General features: G+C 38.6%; 1 protein-coding gene across 4 annotated transcripts in view; it reads right to left on the bottom strand.

Annotated features, from left to right (window-relative positions):
* Positions 1–21,150, bottom strand: part of LOC124711207 (oxysterol-binding protein 1) — a 306,892-nt gene that overhangs the window by 226,239 nt on the left and 59,503 nt on the right. For all 4 annotated transcript variants that reach the window (XM_047241150.1, XM_047241152.1, XM_047241151.1 and 1 more), the window contains one exon: positions 9,593–9,849. In XM_047241150.1, the coding sequence (XP_047097106.1) occupies positions 9,593–9,849 (257 nt within the window). The remainder of the gene's footprint in view (positions 1–9,592; positions 9,850–21,150) is intronic.

Below are 21,150 nucleotides of genomic sequence, written 5' to 3'. Positions count from 1 at the left end.
ACTTCAGGTCACACCTCCTGAACACCTGACAGAGGGACCAATTGGCAATTTAGAAGGATTGCAGCTCAGGCAATCACTCCTCCCTGGGCCTGGCCTTTACCAGGGGGTACGAGTGAACCCTACTTGTCAACCTGGGGCTGGGAATTACGCATTACCCAGTCACCTGTTACGTGTCAGACGCATGGACCAGCCTTCAGGAGCAGACGGGGAGGAAGAAGAAAAAGAGGAACCTCACATGCCAGTGGGGAGGAAGGGCAGGAGAAGGTGAACGGCAAAAGAAAAAAAGAAAAAAAAAAAAAAAAGAATGAAAAAATGGTGCAGAGACTGCTCTAATTTCAGGCTACTGAAAATGCTGAACACATTCCCAAAAACATCTCAGACATATTCCCCAAGTAAGGGGGGAAAAAAAGCAAGAGGATTGACATGCACCACAGAAGGGAAAAGATGCTACAAAGGCTGGAGCCCTGCTGTAGCCCAGCATGAACTCACCAATGAGTGGTGAGCCCCCAGGAGGGGGGACGGGGTGGGGGGCAGCAGTTCTGTGGTACAGTCCTCACAGTTGAACTTATTAACAAACTGAAATCCCAAGAATTTAATACTGTCAACCTCTCTTGTATGCTTATCATCATATTTTAGGCATACAATGGGTGGGACAGGATGGGAGGAGACATCTTACAAGTTCTAAACTGTGTATAGTGTTTTTCAAAGATGAATGACAAAGAACTTGCTAGGTACCATTTATTGATGTGCACGAAAATTTTATCAACCGATCTTTTTATGACTATATGAAGGTAGTTTGATAAGTCTGGTAAAAACAGCTTGTTATGTAAACAACTCACCTTACTTCTCAACACATTCTCCTTTGAGGGATAGACACTTGGTCCAGCAATCCTCCGGCTTTTCCATCTCATTGGGTAAAACAGGTTCTGTCAAACTTTGTCAAATACTCATTGACTGCAACTATCACTTTCTCTTTTGATGAGAATTTTTCGAAGCAAGCCAAAATTTCACATTAGGGAGCAAGAAGAAGTCACTTGGGTATAAGTCTGGTGCATAAGGTTGATGAGGAACCAATTCACAGCAAAATTCCTGCACTTTTGCCATTATTGTCACTGATGTGTGGGATTGTGCATTGTCCTGCTGAAAGAACACTTTTCCACATGCCAACCTTGGTTATTTTGCAGCCAACGCAAGTTTCAAATGTTCCAATAAAGAAGCATAATGGGGCCCAGTTACGGTTCTTCCTTTTTCCAAGAAATCAATGAGGATTATTTCGTGGGAACCCAAAAAAACAGTGGGCATTATCTTACCAGGTAACAAAATGGTCTTTGCCATCTTCAGTGCATTTTCACCAGTTTCTATTAATTGTTTCGACTGCCATTTTAACTCTTGTATGTAATGATGGATCCAGATTTGATCAACAGTCACATATTGGTGCACAAAGTCTTGTGTATTGTGATTACACATCACCAGACATTGTATTGAAATGTTGTGCTAGATGCACATTTGGTTGACTGCTAGCAATCACAGCACCCACCTCGCACACTGTTTTCTGTTTTGATTTGCTTGGCAGCCCAATCCTTCAACTGAAAATGTTTAACAATAGCATGAAACACTGTTTTCTCCATTTTCAACTGCAGTTGACAAACCACACACTTCAGACAGGTATCAAAATGAACTGTATCCTGTACGATGTACAAATTCTTTATATGGTCCTTGGAACGAACAAGTTTATCAACCGCGAAGGCACAACAAAAAAGTTCCTTTCTTTCATGGAAATTTATCAGACTATCCTTTGATTTGGTATTTATTGCAATCACATTGGAATTTTAAGATCTATTGCCAAGCTTGCAGAAAAATAATAATGAACTAAAGATGATCTGCCCTTTTGCAAATACAAAATTATTGTTTTGCTCTAATACCCAAACATGATTCACCACAGTTGTGGCATCCTCAGTGGGCTTTTTCCTTTTTTTTTTTTCATAAAAGGGGGGGAAAAATACTAAGGATACCACAACTGTGGTGAAACATTGAAACATGTTTGGGAATTAGAGGAAACCAATGACTGTATACTGGCAAAAAAGGAAAGTCCTCTATAATTTATTGTTTATTGCAATAATTCATTATTTATTGCAATGTTTGTATCATCTGAAAACTAAACAAACTTGGCATCTGGTTATGTTACTGATGGAAGATCACTGATATATCCAAGAAGAAGGGAGGAGCTGAAGATGGACCTTCTGGGCACCATACATAAATAATTCCAGTTAGATGATGCCCATAGCTTAATACAGGACTCTTTCCTATTGACACCCTTTGCTTTCTATCAGAGATGTGAACTGAACCATTTTGTATCATTTGCTGCTGTACTGCAACATTACAATTTATTTAAAAGTGCACTGTGTGTTACAGAGTCAAATGCCTTTGACAGATCACAAAATACACTAACAGCCTGTAATTTATTGCCTAATGAATTAAGTGCATTATTGTTGCAAGTGTTGATAGCCTTCTCAGTATCAGACCCCTTTAGAAAAAACCAACTGTGACACTGACAATATATTGTTTGTCGTCAAATGGTTAATATGCTGATGGTGCATTACCTTTTCTGAAATTTTCGAAAAGTGAAATTGAACAGAAATTTGATGTTATTTCTTCAGATTCTTTCTTAACTAATGGCTTAAACTTCTGCACATTTCAACCATTCAGGAAATGTTTCACTGAAAATGACTGGTTACACATGCAACATAATATGTCACTAAACTCAGAAAAACTGGAAAAATTGCGACGCACCGTAATGATGACACACTGAGTTGCAGACAAGCACAATGAAAAGATTGTTATGATTTAGCTTTCAGGCAAAGCTTTCTTCAGAAAACAAAACATTCTCTCTCTCTCTCTCTCTCTCTCTCTCTCTCTCTCTCTCACACACACACACACACATACACACACTCAAAATCATTCACAGAAGCAAGCACACCTCACACACAGGATTGCCCCCTCCAGCAGCTCAAACCTGTTGATATTCCAAACTGGAATTTCCATTGTTTAAACTCAGAAGCACAATCTTCAATTAACTTGTTAATATTTTATCATAATCACAATAAGTTTTTGATTTTATAGATTTTTATGGTGGATATTACTGGTGTAGTGACGGTTACAGTTATAGTACTGAAGTTATTTGTAATGATTTGTTTTTGATGTTCCATGGCAGCATCTACTGAACCTAGGAACCCAATCTTTTCAGGAGGAGTTATAAAAAGCTTGTTAAACAGTTCTGCAATGCTGGATACATATGTTACCAATGTATCACTTACTCTTAATGCTACCTGCTCCTCTTCATCTCTGGGCCTCCCAGTCCCCTCGAAAACCATATCCTATATTGTCTTTATTTTGTGATATGATGTGACTATCCGTTTCATGCAATGCATTTGAATTGTTGTCTATTTTACTATCTTCAATATTCTGCAGTAAGCCTTGTAATGAGCTATAGCATCAACACCAGAGCTTTTTCTGACTTCCACATACAGTTTCCTTTTTGTCTCACAAGATACCTCTATTCCTTGAGTTAATATAGTAAAGTTAATATAGTAAAGTTCTGGGGGAAAGGCAGTTTTCAAATCCGGTAAGGACTTCATTAATGGTTGTGTATATTTCATTCATGCCATGAGTACTGCATAAATCACACCAGGTCATGTCTTTAAAGAATTTCCAAAATAATACATATCTGGATTCTTGGACACACTCTTTAAATTAGATTTAGCAGATTTTATATCCTGACCAGCATTCACATTTATCAGAAGGAGTTTCACATCAGAGTCTGAGAGGCCACTGACTGCTGGTTATGTAATACATTTTTTTTTTTTCATTAGATCTATAAATACATTGTCAAAGACTGATTTTGAGCAACTAGCTAACCTAATTGTGAACTTTACATCAGGAATCAAGTTGAATGATGATGTTACTCACTGCGGTAAATTCTTACTACAATTTTTTTTAAGGAAATCCACAATAAAATCACCTGCAACCACTACTTATTTGTCTTTTACTGCTGAATAAGCCAACAGAGCTTCAAGGTAATTTATGAGCAGATTAAAATTACCTGTAGGTGCTCAAGTACACATTTACTATTATGAAACATTTATTATGAAATGCCACTTCTACTGCACACACTTCCATATGCTATTCTTGGCTAAATTTATGAATATCTATGTTCTTAAATTTATGACAATTCCTAATGAATGTTGTAACCCATATTTTCTCCATTTCTGCTCTACAAAAGTGAGATGCTACTTATGACTAATGACAGTGTCTCCCCACCTTAATTTTTCTGTTAATAGCCATTTCTGGTTGAGGTTAAGGCCATGATGCCCAGTATAATCCCATCTTCTGACAGACTCAACAGAAATCACACCAACATGTGACTCTGCACCTGACAGAAGCAGCCATTCCGACTCCAAATTAACTCTCCTCCTAGAAGAGTCAACATGAGGTTAGTCATGGCATTTCCGACCAGGTACAAACTCAACATTGGGATGTCTCTATACTGATGAAGTCTTTAACAGGTCATGCTCTACATTGTGTTCAAGTTCTCTGTCCATACTCTTGCCCAGTCCACTCAATACAGACACAGTGTTTTTATTGGCGAAGTCTTTTAAAGCGATCCTAAATCGACAGTCACACAGATACACACTTGGTTTGAAACAAGTGATGACTTGGTATTATGTTTCTGGTTCATCAAGCATCTAGCATCAAGAACAAAACTTTTTCTCTTTATTGACTTCCTTATATTCTTACTTTCCACTTTATTGTTGAAAGTTTGTTTTGACCTGTCTACATCTACACCCATCTGAGACTCACCTTTTCTAAATGAAGCAACATGTCACACTTAAGCTGTCAGATGAAAATCTAAGCCTCTCCTTTCTGTTATCTCTCTTTATGCTCTCTCATTAACCTAGCCAGATCTTTTCCTGACCTTATGTACTACATCCTGAAGAGCAGCAAGTTACACTCCCGCCCCAACATCCTCTATCTGTTGTATATCTTACAAAACCAGTGAACAGTTTCATTTACTTCCACAATTGGTTCAAATGGTTCTGAGCACTATGCGACTTGCTATTTGCATTGTACCTCGTCTTTCATGTGTGTGTACCGTTTGAGCAATATATTACAGTGTTCTTGGGTTAGAACACTTTTCCTTGGGGGGGGGGGGATTTTGCCTCAGTAGGAAAAGGGCAAGCAGTAACTCTCCATTTAAAAAAATTGTAGAGTGGCAATAAATTGTTTAATGGTGATAAATTTTTTTACTTTTTTATCTCAAATGTTCAGAAGTAGTTTCTTAATTAAACATTTCGTTTTTTACTTTCAACCTACTTATTAACACTGTATTGCTGCATTAGCTTTAAGAATGAAAATTTTTTGGGTTTGATCGATTCTTACTTGAACCCTTTTTATTTTCGTCTATTGGTTCTGCTTAATGATTCAGTGTAATGACTGTTTTAATTTTTGATTCAGAACATATAAGGCGAGAGAACAGGAGACAGGAGCAGTAAATGATTTTTCAGTTTTTGTAAAGCGAAACATGAGATATCACTGTCAACTATCTCATAAATCATCAAAGTTTTGAAAGAATTTTGAAATCCAAATACAGTTTTCTGGCTTCTGAAGCGGCACACAGATATGCTTCGACTCGCATACTTGTAAAAAAAGTGATTCAACTTCATCACAGAACATAAACTTTTCCAGAACATATAAGGCTTTTGCCATTCACCTTCTATGATGGACCCCCTTGAAACACAGAAAGATAATCCACAAGACAGTTCTTTCATGTTTTCAATCTAATGACACACATCTCTAAAAGTACAAATATTTTACATTTTTTTGAAAGAAGCTAATGATTTAACTAAAAATTCATTCAGTATGACTTTCATGGACAACTTTTTCCTGCTCTTTTCTGTAGTAAGTTAGATGACTGCAATATGCATGGAATTATCAGCACTGAACTAGTAGTGAACTTCAATTGTCTTTCATTTTCAAATATATCTGTGTGTGAAATTTATATTTTAAGTGCATTAATATGAAATTAATGAATTGTTGATTTTCATACTCTATTCGCTCTCGTCTGCGGTCGCTCAGAAGTTCTCTTTGTCAAACAACCGATGACTGATTCCATACACGGCCCATGGCGTCCCTTTCAACTGGTGACTGATCAAAAACTGTTCTTGTTTTTTGACTATAAAGATCTTCAAAGCTATGATGTATGCTACACTGTGGAGGTTTCACTTGGGAAGTTTCAATGATCTCTGAACATATTTACTTAGTTGCCCTTGTTGCCGATACAAAGTTTCTAATTTTAGTATGCAATTTCTCTGCCCCTTTTGTGGGAAGACGCCATTTCTCCAAATCTTCACTTTCCACACTTGTAGTGTGGCGCTTTGTAGCACAGTTAATTTACACATGCACAATATAACAGATATTAATAAATTACGACTGGGAAATGAAAGTTTACTTTCAATTATTTCATATAACTAAAGCAGACATGAGTACATATTTTCTGTAAACAAATGGAAAACTAAGACACTGTACCAACTGCTATTACGAGCTTGCCTCAAAAGTGAATGACGGCTGTGGTGGTTTGCGCTGTGTTGTAAACAAGTTTTGTAATCCGTACTTCCATTCAGTCAGCTACAACCTCTCTCTATATGGTTTACGGTCACTGGCCCTGTCACTTCAGCCAACTAATGCAATAGTTTCTAAATATGCATTCAGCTGTGGAAATTCAATGAATTTACCATACAGAAGTAATAATTGTATATACTTGATGTTTTTTCTGGAAAAATTATCTAAAATCCATGCAGCAAGCACAGTTACATAAAAATGAACAGTGAATGAGTAAAATGAATGGTTCCCAAAAAAGAATGATCACCAGTGAACTATTTCCCAAAGACATCACATGATCATGCCATGGCCCCCTTCTGTTTTTGATGTAATTGCTAATGAGATGCCTCATAAGTGAGAATATCATCGTATAGCCAATGCAATCTACAGTGACAGTTCCAAGTATGGGGAAAATATGGTGGCAACACCACCACCACCACCACCACCACCACCACCACCACCACCACAGAAGATTTCGAACCTACCTCTCTTCTTAAGGGCATAAATGTTTTCCATTCTTCATAAAGAGAATACAATCGGACATCTACCTCTACATCTACATCTAAATAGATACTCCACAGTCCACCATACAGGGTATGGCAGAGAGTACTCCATACCATTGCTTGTCATTCCCGTTCATGCTCCACTCACAAATAGAGCGAGGGAAAAGCGACTGTCTAAATGCCTCTGTATGAACCCTAATTTCTTGTATCTTATCTCCATGGTCCTTAAGCGCAAAATATGTTGAAGTCAGTAGAATCATTCTGCATTCAGCTTCAAATGCCAGTTCTCTAAATTTTCTGAATAGCGTTCCTCGAAAAGAATGTTGCCTTTCCTCCAGAGATTCCCATTTGAGTTCCTGAAGCATATCCGTAACCTCTGCATATTGTTCGAAACTACCAGTAACAAATCTAACAGCTCACCTCTGTATTACTCTGATGTATTCCTTTAATCTGACCTGGTACAATCCCAAACACTCCTTTACAGATGAACCACACTATCCTAGAATTCTCCCAATAAACTGAATTCAACCATTTGCATTCCCTACCACAATCCTCATAGGCTTGTTCCATTTCATACTGCTTTGCAATGTTATGCACAGATAGTTAAACAACGTGAGTGTGTCAAGCAGGACCCTACTAAAGCTGAATCCCAACATTATGGGTTTGTCTTTTTTATTTATCTGCATTAACTTGTATTTTTCTACATCTAGAGCTAGCTGCATTCATAATACCAACTAGAAACTTTGTCTAAGTTATCATCTATTGTCCTACAATCACTCAACTTCGACACCTTACCATACACCACAGCATCATCAGCAAATAACCATAGACTGCTGCTTATCCTGTCTGGCAGATGATTTATGTATATAAAGAATAACAGTGGTCCTATCAAACTTCTATGAGGTACTCCTGACGATACCCTTGTCCGTGATGAATACTCACTGTTGGAAACAACATACTGGGTTTCATAATTTAAGAAGTCTCCAAAGCCACTCCCATATCTATGAACCTATTCCGTATGCTCACACCTGCAAGATGCACCATGTCAAATGCTTACCAGAAATTTAGAAATATAGAATCTGCCTGCTGCCATCACTTATAGTTCACAGTAGTCACGTGAGAAAATAGCAAGCTGAGTTTCACGCGAGTGACGGTTTCTAAAACCATGCTGATTCATGAACATAAGATCCTCAGTCTGAAGAAAATTTATTATACTTGAACTGAGAATGTGTTCTAAGACTCTGCAGCAAACCAATGTCAGGGATACTGATCTGTAATTTCATGGGTCTGTTCTTTTGCTCCTCTTATGTACAGGAGTCACCACCTGCACTTTTTCCAGTCACTTGGGACTTTGTGCTGGGTGAGAGAAGTGCGATAGATGCAAGCTACGTAAGGGGCCAATGCTGTAGGGTACTCTTTGAAAAAGCAAACTGGGATTCCATATGGAGCTGGTGACTTATTTGTTTCCGACTCTTTCAGTTGGTTCTCTACGCCAGGGATCCTTATTACTATGTCATCCATAAAAGAGTCTGTTTGATGGTCTTTCAGTTGTTTCTCTGCATCAGCAATGCTTATTACTATGTTGTCCATACGGGAGGCTGTTTAATGGTGTAACAGATAATCTTTTCCCAGCCTCCATTCTAAACTAGAAGGCAGGATGGAGAAATACTGTGTCATTGATATGAGTAGTAGTAGATCACATAAGCATATCAACATATCTACACCATACTTTGGATCTACACTCAATTTTCCTAAAACATCCTACAATGAAAAGTGGCAACTACAGAAATAATAGAATTTCCAGTTCTTCTTATTGTTCACAAAGCTCACTGATTTCAATAAAATACCTGGTTGTCAGACACAAAAGAACAACCTGCTCATGTTGCCAAGGGCAATAGTACTGGGAAATTCCACAGAAACTTTTGGTGATGTTTGAGAAAAATGACATTCATAGTTGGCCATTTCATTATTTGTAATTTCTGAGTGCTTAATTCTGTCAATGGTGTATGTCAAATCTCGCGGTTGACTCACACAGTTTGTAAGTCTGATGAGAAATCAATCCCTTTTTAATGTGATTTACAAATTCACTTGACAGGAATAGAAGCCTGCACATTTTTATCAAAATGGTAGAGCTCGGATAACAGAATGCACAGCATACGAGAACAAATTAGAATTTTCCAACTGCTAAAGCAGTCATAACTAATGCCAGTAAGCTGTCAAACACAACTTCATTATGCACAAACATAAAGGAAAGTGACAGTGTTGGTCACTAACCTAAATGAAAGTACCGAAAAGTTATAAGGATATTATAAGAGCAAATATATAAACTGAACAATGATTTTCAGATAACAGTAATTACATTTTTCACATATTATTAATGGGTCTTTCAAATTTGATTTGTTTTATCGCATTATGCTTTTTTTTAAAAAACTTACATTGATCATGGCATTGGATGTTATCCGGAAAAGTGTTGCCCTCTCATTAACAGACTTTAGTTTAGCTGAAACATCTTGAGTTGAATCTAGTGTCTCTAGTTCAGAAAGGGAACGCTGGAGGGCACCTCCATGTTTAGTGATGAGTTCGCTGCATGTCTGTAAGTCTTCCAACTTAGCTGCTAATGTTTTTATCACAGTTTCCATGTCACTTTTCTGGCTTGTTGGACCTGTCTCATCAAACACTTCCTCTTCTTCCTCTGCAACAACAAATAAACAGCTGCAGGTTTGTGTCAGAGTCAGATACCACTCAAAACATTGGCAGCAAAAACATTTCAAGATGCTGCTAGGCTACTTTTATTCACGTGACCAATTTCGATATTTTAAATCTAATTTTAAATTGGTATCTCTATAACAAAAAAAAGATCCCGTAAGATGATGCAGTACAAAACATGGAAAATGTACACTGGCAATTATGACACATATAGTAACTTAAAACCACAATGTTCTACAGCAAATTAAATAAATAAATAAATAAATAAATAGGTAGAGTCCAGCGCTAAACATTCTTTTTTATTCTATGTACAAAGAATGCTAAGACATATGGTGAAGGATGAAAGTGTATACATAACCTCAATTAAACACCAATTTGACTGGATGATGTTCAAATGTTGAATCACTAAGAGAATGCTAAATCACAATACAAAATCAAGCTATCCCTAAAACTGACAGCGGTCATTATTGTTGTCAAGGAAATAACTGTACAGTAGTTCAAGGCCAATGGGATGACACTGGGCTAGTAAAAACTCACTCAACTACTATACATAATATTACAAATTAAGGATTAGTTTGCTTTGTGAAACATCTGCTTCTATGCTTCTCTGTGACAGCAGTCTAATAGCAGAGGCGATATCCATAAATGAAGGTAAAAATTAACATCTGAGTGAGACATGTACAGGGCTATTACAAATGATTGAAGCGATTTCATAAATTCACTGTAGCTCCATTCATTGACATATGGTCACGAAACACTACAGATATGTAGAAAAACTCAAAGTTTTGTTCGGCTGAAGCCGCACTTCAGGTTTCTGCCGCCAGAGCGCTGTCATAACAGTGCAACGACACTTCAGGACGAAGTTCAACAAAGATCCACCAACTGCTAACTCCATTCGGCGATGGTATGCGCAGTTTAAAGCTTCTGGATGCCTCTGTAAGGGGAAATCAACGGGTCGGCCTGCAGTGAGCGAAGAAACGGTTGAACGCGTGTGGGCAAGTTTCACGCGTAGCCCGCGGAAGTCGACGAATAAAGCAAGCAGGGAGCTAAACGTACCACAGCCGACGGTTTGGAAAATCTTACGGAAAAGGCTAAAGCAGAAGCCTTACCGTTTACAATTGCTACAAGCCCTGACACCCAATGACAAAGTCAAACGCTTTGAATTTTCGGTGCGGTTGCAACAGCTCAGGGAAGAGGATGCGTTCAGTGCGAAACTTGTTTTCAGTGATGAAGCAACGTTTTTCTTAATGGTGAAGTGAGCAGACACAATGTGCGAATCTGGGCGGTAGAGAATCCTCACGCATTCGTGCAGCGAATTCGCAATTCACCAAAAGTTAACGAGTTTTGTGCAATCTCACGGTTTAAAGTTTACGGCCCCTTTTTCTTCTGCGAAAAAAACGTTACAGGACAAGTGTATCTGGACATGCTGGAAAATTGGCTCATGCCACAACTGGAGACCGACAGCGCCGACTTCATCTTTCAACAGGATGGTGCTCCACCGCAATTCCATCATGATGTTCGGCATTTCTTAAACAGGAGATTGGAAAACCGATGGATCGGTCGTGGTGGAGATCACGATCAGCAATTCATGTCATGGCCTCCACGCTCTCCCGACTTAACCCCATGCGATTTCTTTCTGTGGGGTTATGTAAAAGATTCAGTGTTTAAACCTCCTCTACCAAGAAACGTGCCAGAACTGCGAGCTCGCATCAACGATGCTTTCGAACTCATTGATGGGGACATGCTGCGCCGAGTGTGGGAGGAGCTCGATTATCGGCTTGACATCTGCCGAATCACTAAAGGGGCACATATCGAACATTTGTGAATGCCTAAAAAAACTTTTTGAGTTTTTGTATGTGTGTGCAAAGCATTGTGAAAATATCTCAAATAATAAAGTTATTGTAGAGCTGTGAAATCGCTTCAATCATTTGTAATAACCCTGTACATCACCTACTGACCTGATGAGAGGCTAGCTAAGTACAAGGCAAAAGCATAATGAATAGGACACTGAGTCTGATCAAATTTTATTGGTAACACAGTTGGATCAGATGGTAACACATCATACAACAGGTTTTTATGTGCACACCTAGATATCAAAATAGGAATAGATATACAATATGTTCCAGACTGGATAAAAATCAGGAAATGTGACTTCAACTGGACTCATCACAAAAGTCTAGCAATTTTAAATCTCAAACCTGTAGTGTGATTTAAAGTATCCTAACAACAGCTATGGAGAGGTCAATCATTTTCTTCCTGTAATATTTTGACTGTGGGTCCTCACAAGTACCATCAAGATTGGGGAAAAAACTTTGCAACAACAAAAATCTTATCTGAATACTAAATTTGCATTTTCATACTTCACCATAAATACAATCAATTCCCCCTACCCTCACCAACGAACAATGGAAGTTGCTGAGCTGGGCTGGTTGGTGTGTCTAAGCAATACAAATAGCTGTACTGTAGGTACACAACAATGGAGGGGTATTTTTCATGAGGGCATGTAGCTATACTAAATGACTTAAGGATATGGCATACTCTTGAGTAAAATGTTCCACAACTAAAACAGTCCCCCCATTCAAATCTACAAACAGGGATTACTAAACAGAAGGTCATCACCAGGAAAAACTAGCAGTCTATGGATCAGGGTGTGGATGTTACAAGCTATTCATCAGGTAGATAGATAGAGAATTTAAAATGGGAAATGGATAGGTTGAAGTCAAATATAGTGGGAATATGTAAATAGCAGTGGCAGTGAGAACAAGACTTCTGATCAGGCAAGTACAGGGTATAAATATAAAATCAAATAGGGATAATGCAGGAGTAGATCTAATAATGAATGAGAAAATATGACTACGGGCACGCTGCTGCAAACAGAATAGCGAAAGTGTATTCATAGCCAAGATAGAAACAGCCAACAGCCACCACAATAGTACAAGTTTATATGCCAACTAGACTGATATATGAAGAGACTGAATAAATGTATAATGAGATAAAAGAAACTATTCAGATAGTTATGAGAGACAAAAATTTAATTATCATGGGAGAGTGGATAAGAGTAACAGGAAGATACCAGAAAGGAGTTGGAGAACACAGGCTGGGGTCATAGCAATGAAAGGAGAAGCCGCCTGCTACAATTCTACACAAAAAAGAGGTTAATCATTGCAAATACTAACAGTAATGAAAGAGGTACTAAGAACTGGTATGTTATAAGATTTGATGGAGATTTAGAAACCAGACTTTAAACTGCAAACTCTTCCAGGGGTACACAGTCATAATTTATTGGCTAATACACTACTGTTTGGAAAAAGTGAAACACTCAGACTGAGAGATGTGGTCATAATGAAATTTATTCATAATTTATTCCCCTAATTTGAAACATGATACTACACAAATGATTAGCATTACAGAACGGTAACTGCACAGTGACTGCGGAAATTCAGTATGCAGTAGTGCCACCATGTGCTGCAATCAGAGCTGCTAGACGTCATGGAATGGAACCAATGAGCACATGAAAATGCTGATGGGAAATACTTTGCCACACAGTTTGTAGGCACATACACAAAGCTATGTCAGGACCAAAATGAACAAACTACCAACTGAGAATATCCCAGACGTGTTTGATGGGCGAAATGTCCGGCAAATGGGCAGGCCAGGGAAACAATATTACCCACGATTCTTCGAAGAAAGTTGCACATTTCTCACCACATGTGGCCGGGCATTGTCCTGCTGAAATATAGCATGTGGAATGGCCTGCAGGAGGGGTAATGCCTCAGATTGTAAAATCTCCCTCATGTAGCTGTGCAGGCTGCCCTCGAGATGCAAGAAGTGAGATCATGTGTTATACACAATGGTGCCTCAAAGCATCACAGTTGATAGAGTCAGGCAGCAGCAACCGGACAAGAGAGAAGCAGCAACACAGAAGTGACCAATTTTTGGACCTTTAAAAGTTCATAACCAAGAGCGAACTGTATAATTTCTTCTGTGTACTTTGATAGTTTAGATTCTCGAGTTTGTGTGTATTAATTTAATATCTAACAGACACAGTTCTTGTATTTTCATTTGTGTCAGAAAATAAACCAATTTTGTGACGTATTACAAGTTCCAAATCACGAGCGAATTATTCAGTCTCAGCTGAGTGATTCAGTAGATCATGTTTTGAATCTCTGGGTATTAATCCAATTTATTAGACACAGTTCTGGCATTTCGTCAGGGTCTACAGTAGATCTCCGCACAACATGTTGATAGTCTGTTTGTCTGAGTAGTTTAGTTTTTGACGGTCTTTAGTATGGATATGGACTGTGATTGTTGTGTGCGGATGCAAGCGGAGTTGGTGACACTTCGCTCTTAGCTCCAGGCTGTGATGGCTTTGGTTACACAGCTTGAAGCTGCAGTGAACGGGCATCGCTGTTGCGGGCCAGCTGTGGGGATCCAACAGATGCCCAGCACATCGAAGTCCTCCATTCAGTCCTCAGTGGTGGCAGCCCAATTACTGCCTGCACTGAGGTTGACCCCTCACCTGTGGTTGAGTGGGAGGTCACCTCAGGGCGGAGAGTGAAAGATTTCCCAGTGGGCCACATGAAAGGCCTCTCCGGTCAGTCTGACAAACATGTTCCACATGCTGTCTGTGGCTGAATTGTTGCCCAGCCAGATGCCGTCACCTGTACTGTTTCAGATGAAACCTCTCAGCCTGCAAGATCCGGGCAATCACAGAAGGTGGGATTATTGGTAGTTGTGAGTTCCAATGTTAGGCACGTTATGAGGCCCCTTAAGGACATGGCTGCCACGAAGGGGAAGAAGGCCAAAGTGCACTCCATGTGCACACCGGGTGGAGTCATTCCAGATGTGGAACGGGTCACTCTGGATGCCGTGAAGAGCACAGGGTGCAGCCTACTGCAGGTGGTGGCTCATGTCAGTACCACCGATGTGTGTTGCTTTGGATCGAAAGAGAATCTCTCTGGTTTCAAGCGGCTAACAGAAGTGGTAAAGGCTGCCAGTCTTGCTTGCGAGATGAAAGCAGATCTCACCATATGCAGCATAGTCGACAGGACCAATTAAGGACCTCAGGTACAGAGCTGAGTGGAGGGTCTGAATCAGAGGCTCACACTGTTCTGCAACGTTGTAGGCTGCAGATTCCTCGACTTGCCCCATGGGGTGGTTGGGTTTCAGGTTCTGCTGAATAGATCAGGAGTCCACTACACACAGGAGGTGGCTACAAGGGTAGAAGGGGCTGTGGCATGGTCTGGGTGGTTTTTTAGGTTAGAGGGTCTTGGGAAAACACAAAAATGACTTCAGTCTCAAGGGGAACAGACTAAACACAAGAAAAATGTAGATACAGGAACCATCAGTATAACAGTTGTAAATTGCCGTAGCTGTGTTGGGAAAGTACCAGAGCTCCAAGCACTAATAGAAAGCACTGATGCTCAGATCATTATAGGCGCTGAAAGCTGGCCGAAATTTTTGCAAACAACCTAACGGTGTTTTGAAAGAATAGGCTAAACACAGTTGGTGATGGTGTGTTTGTTGCTGTCAGAAGTAGTTTATCTTGTCATGAAACTGGAGCAGATAGTTCCTGTGAGTTAGTACGAGCAGAGGTCATTGTTGGCAACTGGAATAAAATAATAATTGGATTCTTTTACCCATCTCCCAATACCAATGATAGATTTGCTGAAAGGTTCAGAGAAAACTTGAGTTTAATTTCAAATAAATACACAACACATACAATTATAGTTGGTGGTGACTTTAATTCACCCTCAATATGTTGACAAAAATACATGCTTAAATCCAGAAGTACGCATAAAACGTAATCCAAAGTTGTGGTAAATGCATTCTCTGAAAATTATTTCAAGCAGTTAGTTCATGAGCCCACATGCACAGTAAGCAGATGTAAAAACACACTTGACTTCTTGCCAACAAATAATCCTGAACGAATAACAAAAATCAAAATGGATGCAGGGATTAGTGAGCACAGGGTTGTCATAGCGAGATTGGATACTGCAAGTATAAATCTTCCAAAATTAAATGAAAAATATACCTATTCAATAGAGCAAATATAGATTCACTTGGAGCTTTCCTGAGAGACAATCTCCACTCTTTCCAAATTAACAAATGTAAGTGTAGACCAGATGTGGTTTGAATTCAAAGAAATAATATTGGCATCAATTGAGAGATTTATACCAAGCAAATTAAGACACAACGGAGATGATCCTCCATGGTAAACAAAACAGGCCAGACGCTGTTGCAGAAACAACAAAAAAACATGTCAAATTTAAGGCCACAAAACCGCCAATCTTGGAGATCTTTTACAGAACCTTCGAAAATTAGTGCAGGCTTCAATGAGTGATACTTATAACAGTTTCCACAATGAAACTTTGTCTCAAAACCAGGTAGAAAAGCCAAAAAAATTCTGGTTGTATGTGAAGTATGCTAGCGGCAAGATACAATCAATACCTTCTCTGCGTGATAGCAATGAAAATACTATTGATGACAGTGCTCCCAAAGCAGAGTTACTAAACACAGCCTTCCAACATTACTTCACCAAAGAAGACGAAGTAAATACTCTAGAATTCAAATAAGAACAGTTACCAACATAAGTAATATAGAAGCAGATATCTTCAGAGTAGTGAAGCAACTTATCATTTAATAAAAGCAAGTCTTCCGGTCCAGACTGCATACCAGTTAAGTTCCTGATACAATAGCTCCATACTTACCAATCACATACAACCGTTCGCTTGATGAAAGATCCGTACCCAAAGACTGGAAAGTCGCACATGTCACACCACTATTCAAGAAAGGTAGTAGGAGTAATCCACTAAATTACAGGCCGATATCATTAATGTCAATATGCAGCAGGATTTTGGAACATATATTGTGTTTGAACATTATGAATTACCCCAAAGAAAACAGTCTATTGACACACAGTCAACACGGATTGAGAAAACATTGTTCTTGTGAAACACATCTAGCTCTTTACTCGCAAGAAGTGTTGAGTGCTACTGACAAGTGATTTCAGATTGATTCCATATTTCTGGATTTCCAGAAGGCTTCTGACACTGTACCACACAAGAGAAATTGCGTGCTTATGGAATATCATCTCAGTTATGTGACTGGATGTGTGATTTCCTGTCAGAGAGGTCACAGTTCATAGTAATTTAGGGAAAGTCATTGGGTAAAACAGAAGTGATTTCTGGTATACCCCAAGGTAGCGTTACAGGCCCTTTGCTGTTCGTTATCTATATAAACGATTTAGGAGACAATCTGAGCAGTTATCTTAGGTTGTTTACAGACAATGCTGTCATTTATTGACTAGTAAAGTCATCAGAAGATCAAAACAATTTGCAGAATGATTTAGAAAAGATCTCTCTATGGTGCAAAAATTGGCAATTGAACCTAAATAATGAAAAGTGTGAGGTCATCCACATAAGCTAAAAGGAATCTGTTAAACTTCAATTACACAGTAAATCAGTCAAATCTAAAGGTCGTAAATTCAACTAAATGCCTAGGAATTACAAGTACAAACAACTCAAATTAAAGGAACACACAGAAAATAATGTGGGAAAGGCTAACCAAAGACTGTGTTTTATTGGCAGGACACTTAGAAAATGTAACAGATCTACTAAGGAGACTGCCTACACTACACTTATCCGTCCTGTTTTAGAATAATTCTGTGCAATGTGGGTGCTTACCAGACAGGAGTGATGTAGTACATCTAGAAAGTTCAAAGAAGAGCAGCACGTTTTGGGTTATCGGAAAATAGGCGAGAAGTGCCACTGGAATTATATGGGATTTGGGGTAGACATCTTTAAAACAAAGGCATTTTTCATAGCAACGGAATCTTCTCATGAAATTTCAATCACCAACTTTCTCCTCTGAATGCGAAAATATTTTTTTTTTTTTTTTTTTGACACCTACCTACATAGGGAGAAATGCTCATCATAATGAAATAAGGGAAATCAGAGCTCGCATAGAGAGATACAGATGTTCATTTTTTCCACGCTCTGTATGAGATTGGGATAATAGAGAATTATTGTGAACATGGTTAGATGAACCTTCTGCCAGGCACTTAGATGCAATTTGCAAGAGTATTGATGTAGACGTCCACTGTGCCGTTCAACAACAGAGTCTGGCAGACTGCATTCACCACGGCGGTATCAAACGCATATGCCAGCATAGACCTTCATACGCCCACTGCAATTCTGGGTATAGTGGGTTCTGGGCAATAGAACCTGACACAATGGCATGCATGTCACCAGTACGGCATGCGGAAGACAGCATAGAAAGATTGATGCAGACATGTTCACACCTGTTGCAGTGCTCCAACATTGCACCAACGCTGTGGGTACAGCTGTTCTGTCCATTATGGCCAAGAGGACAAGATGGCAGTCATCTCACACTGTGATCACCTTGTGCCACCCAAACCCCATCATAGCTGTGTATGGCCGCCTTCTCTCCATTGGTTCCACATATGCCTCCCTGTTGAAGCAGCAGGCCCTGTATAAGCAGTGATGTCATGGAATGACAGACTTGTCTCCTGGAGACCAATCATTCTGTCCTGTTTGAATGCATTCATATGCCGATATTTCACCCTGTGATGTTTGTATGGCATAGTGACACTCTGTTACCACATTTCCACTTCACATGATGGCTCTGCACTGATTGAGCATTGCGTAACACTGACGGTTACACAAAAGGGGGCACTGTTGGGACTACGTGCATGCCACCTCTCTGTTGTTTAAACCACTTACTATGGTTCTAAGCATCCTCTTATTGTAGCATTTTGCAGGCCATTGCTTCTTAGTGTTTCACTTTTTACAAACAGTAGTGTAATTGAATGTTAAAACTAAAGAAACTACAGGAAGGTAGGCGTTTAAGGAGTCAGGACCTGGATAAATTGAAGGAATTAGACTCTGTTGTGAGTTTCAAACGGACCACTATGCAATGAATGGCTGAAACAGGGGAATGGAATACAATAAAAGGCAAGTATGTAGATTTGACAGATGAAATAATGAAGGTATTAGAGGATAAAATAGACCAAAACACATGCCCCAGTAGATAATCTTGCATAACATCATAAAAGATAATAATGAAAGGAGAAAATAAAAAAATGCAGCAAATGAAGCAGACCTTAAAAAAAGGCCCCTGCTGTAGATGACATTTTCTCAGAATGACTGATATTCTTGTGAGTATCATCCATGATAAAACTACTCCATATGGTGCTCAGGATATGTGTGACAGGTGAAATACCCTCAGACTTCAAGAAGAATGTAATAATCCCAGTTCAAAAGAAGGTAAATGCTGAGAGACGTATTACTGAACTGTCAACCTAATAAGCCACAGCTGCATAATACTGAAACACTTTATTTACATATGAACAGAAAAATTGGTAGATACCAACACCAGGGAAGATCAGTTTGGGTTCTGGAGAAATGTACGAATGTGCTAAGTTATACTGACTCTATGACATCTCTCAAAACAAGAGTTAACCAAAAGCAAACAAACATTTATAGCATTTGCAGATTTAAAGAAAATTTTTGACAATGTGGACTGGAACATACTCTTCGGAATTATGATGGTAGCAGGTATAAAATATTGGGAGTGAAAAGTAGAAACCAAACTGCAGTATAATAGTTAAAGAATATGAATAAAAAGCAGTAATTGGAGGAGGAATTTGGAAAGTGGATTAAGGTTCAGAGGGAAGAAATTAAATCACTGACTTTTTCCAGTGACATTGTAATTCTGCCAGAGATGGCAAATGATCTGGAAGAGCAGTTGAACAGAATTCACACTGTCTTGTAAACACATAGCATCATACTAAACAAATGCCAAATAAATAAATAAATGCCAAATTGTACTTTATAGTAAACAAATTATGAAATAAGTGTCAAAAAATATTACACACATTTATAATTACATAGTCACTATGAATCAGACAATGACAGTTTATTACAGATGCAATATGGATGTCAAATTAAACTAGATAGTACTTGAAAATGGGAATAAAGCTGAAACAGGTGTCATAAAGAATATTTAACTTTTGCAGCTAGCCTGGACCTTCCCCTTTCAAAATGTTGGATTATAATGTCTACCGTTCTTTGGCCCAACTGAGGGAAAAATCTATTGAAAAGATTTCATTATGTGAACATCAACAAAAGTAAAAACAGGGCAATGCAACATAGTCAAATTAAATGATGTGGTGCCAAGGCAATTGGATGAGGAAATGATACATTAACAGTAACAGATGAATTTTGGTGTGTGAGCAGCAAAATAACTGATGATGGCCAAAGTAGGGAGACTGCAGATTGACAATAGCAAAACAATCATTTCTGAAAAAGAGAAACTTGCTGACACTGCATGTAAGTTTAAGTATTAGGAATGTAATTGTGTAGTGTAGCCTTGTACGGAAGTACTATGTGGATAATAACTAGTTCAGACAAGAAGATAGTAGAAGCTTTTGGGATGTGGTGTTACAAAAGAATGCAAAGGATTAGATGGGTGGATCAAACAACTAATGAAGAGGCGCTGAATCAGATTGGGTGAAGAAAGAAATTTATGCCGCAACTAGAGAAAAAAAATAAAATAAAAATAAACAGACTAAGCTGGTAGGACACATCCTGGCATCTCAGGTATCAAGGAATGGTCAATTTGGTAATAGTGGGAAACTCTGCTGATGCCATAGCTCGAAACTTTGCTGATGACATCCAAACACTCTATAAAATTTTACAACAGAGCACGTAGGAACTGATGTTAATAATAATAATAATAATAATAATAATAATAATAATAATAGCTTTATTCAACATCGAATGGTACACTGCACATGTACAAAGAAACAGTAATGATTAAAGTTATTTGTACAATACACAAGACACATTCTTCTGAATACGTCATTAATTTACAACAAAATTACAATAAGATGTTTATTGATTTCTATTCACATAATTTCACAAAGCATTTGTTGTTCTTCATATAAGTATGGTACTCTTCTAATGAGTAGAAAGGGTGTTTTACTAAAAATTTCTTAAGTTGATGTTTCAGTTTAATTGTAGGAAGAGCCGTGACTGCACTAGGCAGTGCATTAGCTAATTTTATACCTGCATACTGAGGCCCCCTTTCGTAAAGTGCTGTTCTGTGGCTGCCAATGTAAAATCTTTCTTTATTTCTAGTATTGTACTGGTGGAAATCTGAATAAGTGTTTGGGTGCAGTCTTTTCACAAGCAATATGGCTTTTAGAATGTATGTGTTTATAACAGTTAACACCTCTGTTTCTGGAAACAAGTTGCGACAAGAT

Source organism: Schistocerca piceifrons, chromosome 8 (genome assembly GCF_021461385.2).
Source record: "Schistocerca piceifrons isolate TAMUIC-IGC-003096 chromosome 8, iqSchPice1.1, whole genome shotgun sequence".
Lineage (NCBI taxonomy): Eukaryota > Metazoa > Arthropoda > Insecta > Orthoptera > Acrididae > Schistocerca > Schistocerca piceifrons.
The sequence above is the reverse complement of the archived record's forward strand: the minus strand, read 5'-3'. Positions and strand labels throughout refer to the sequence as shown.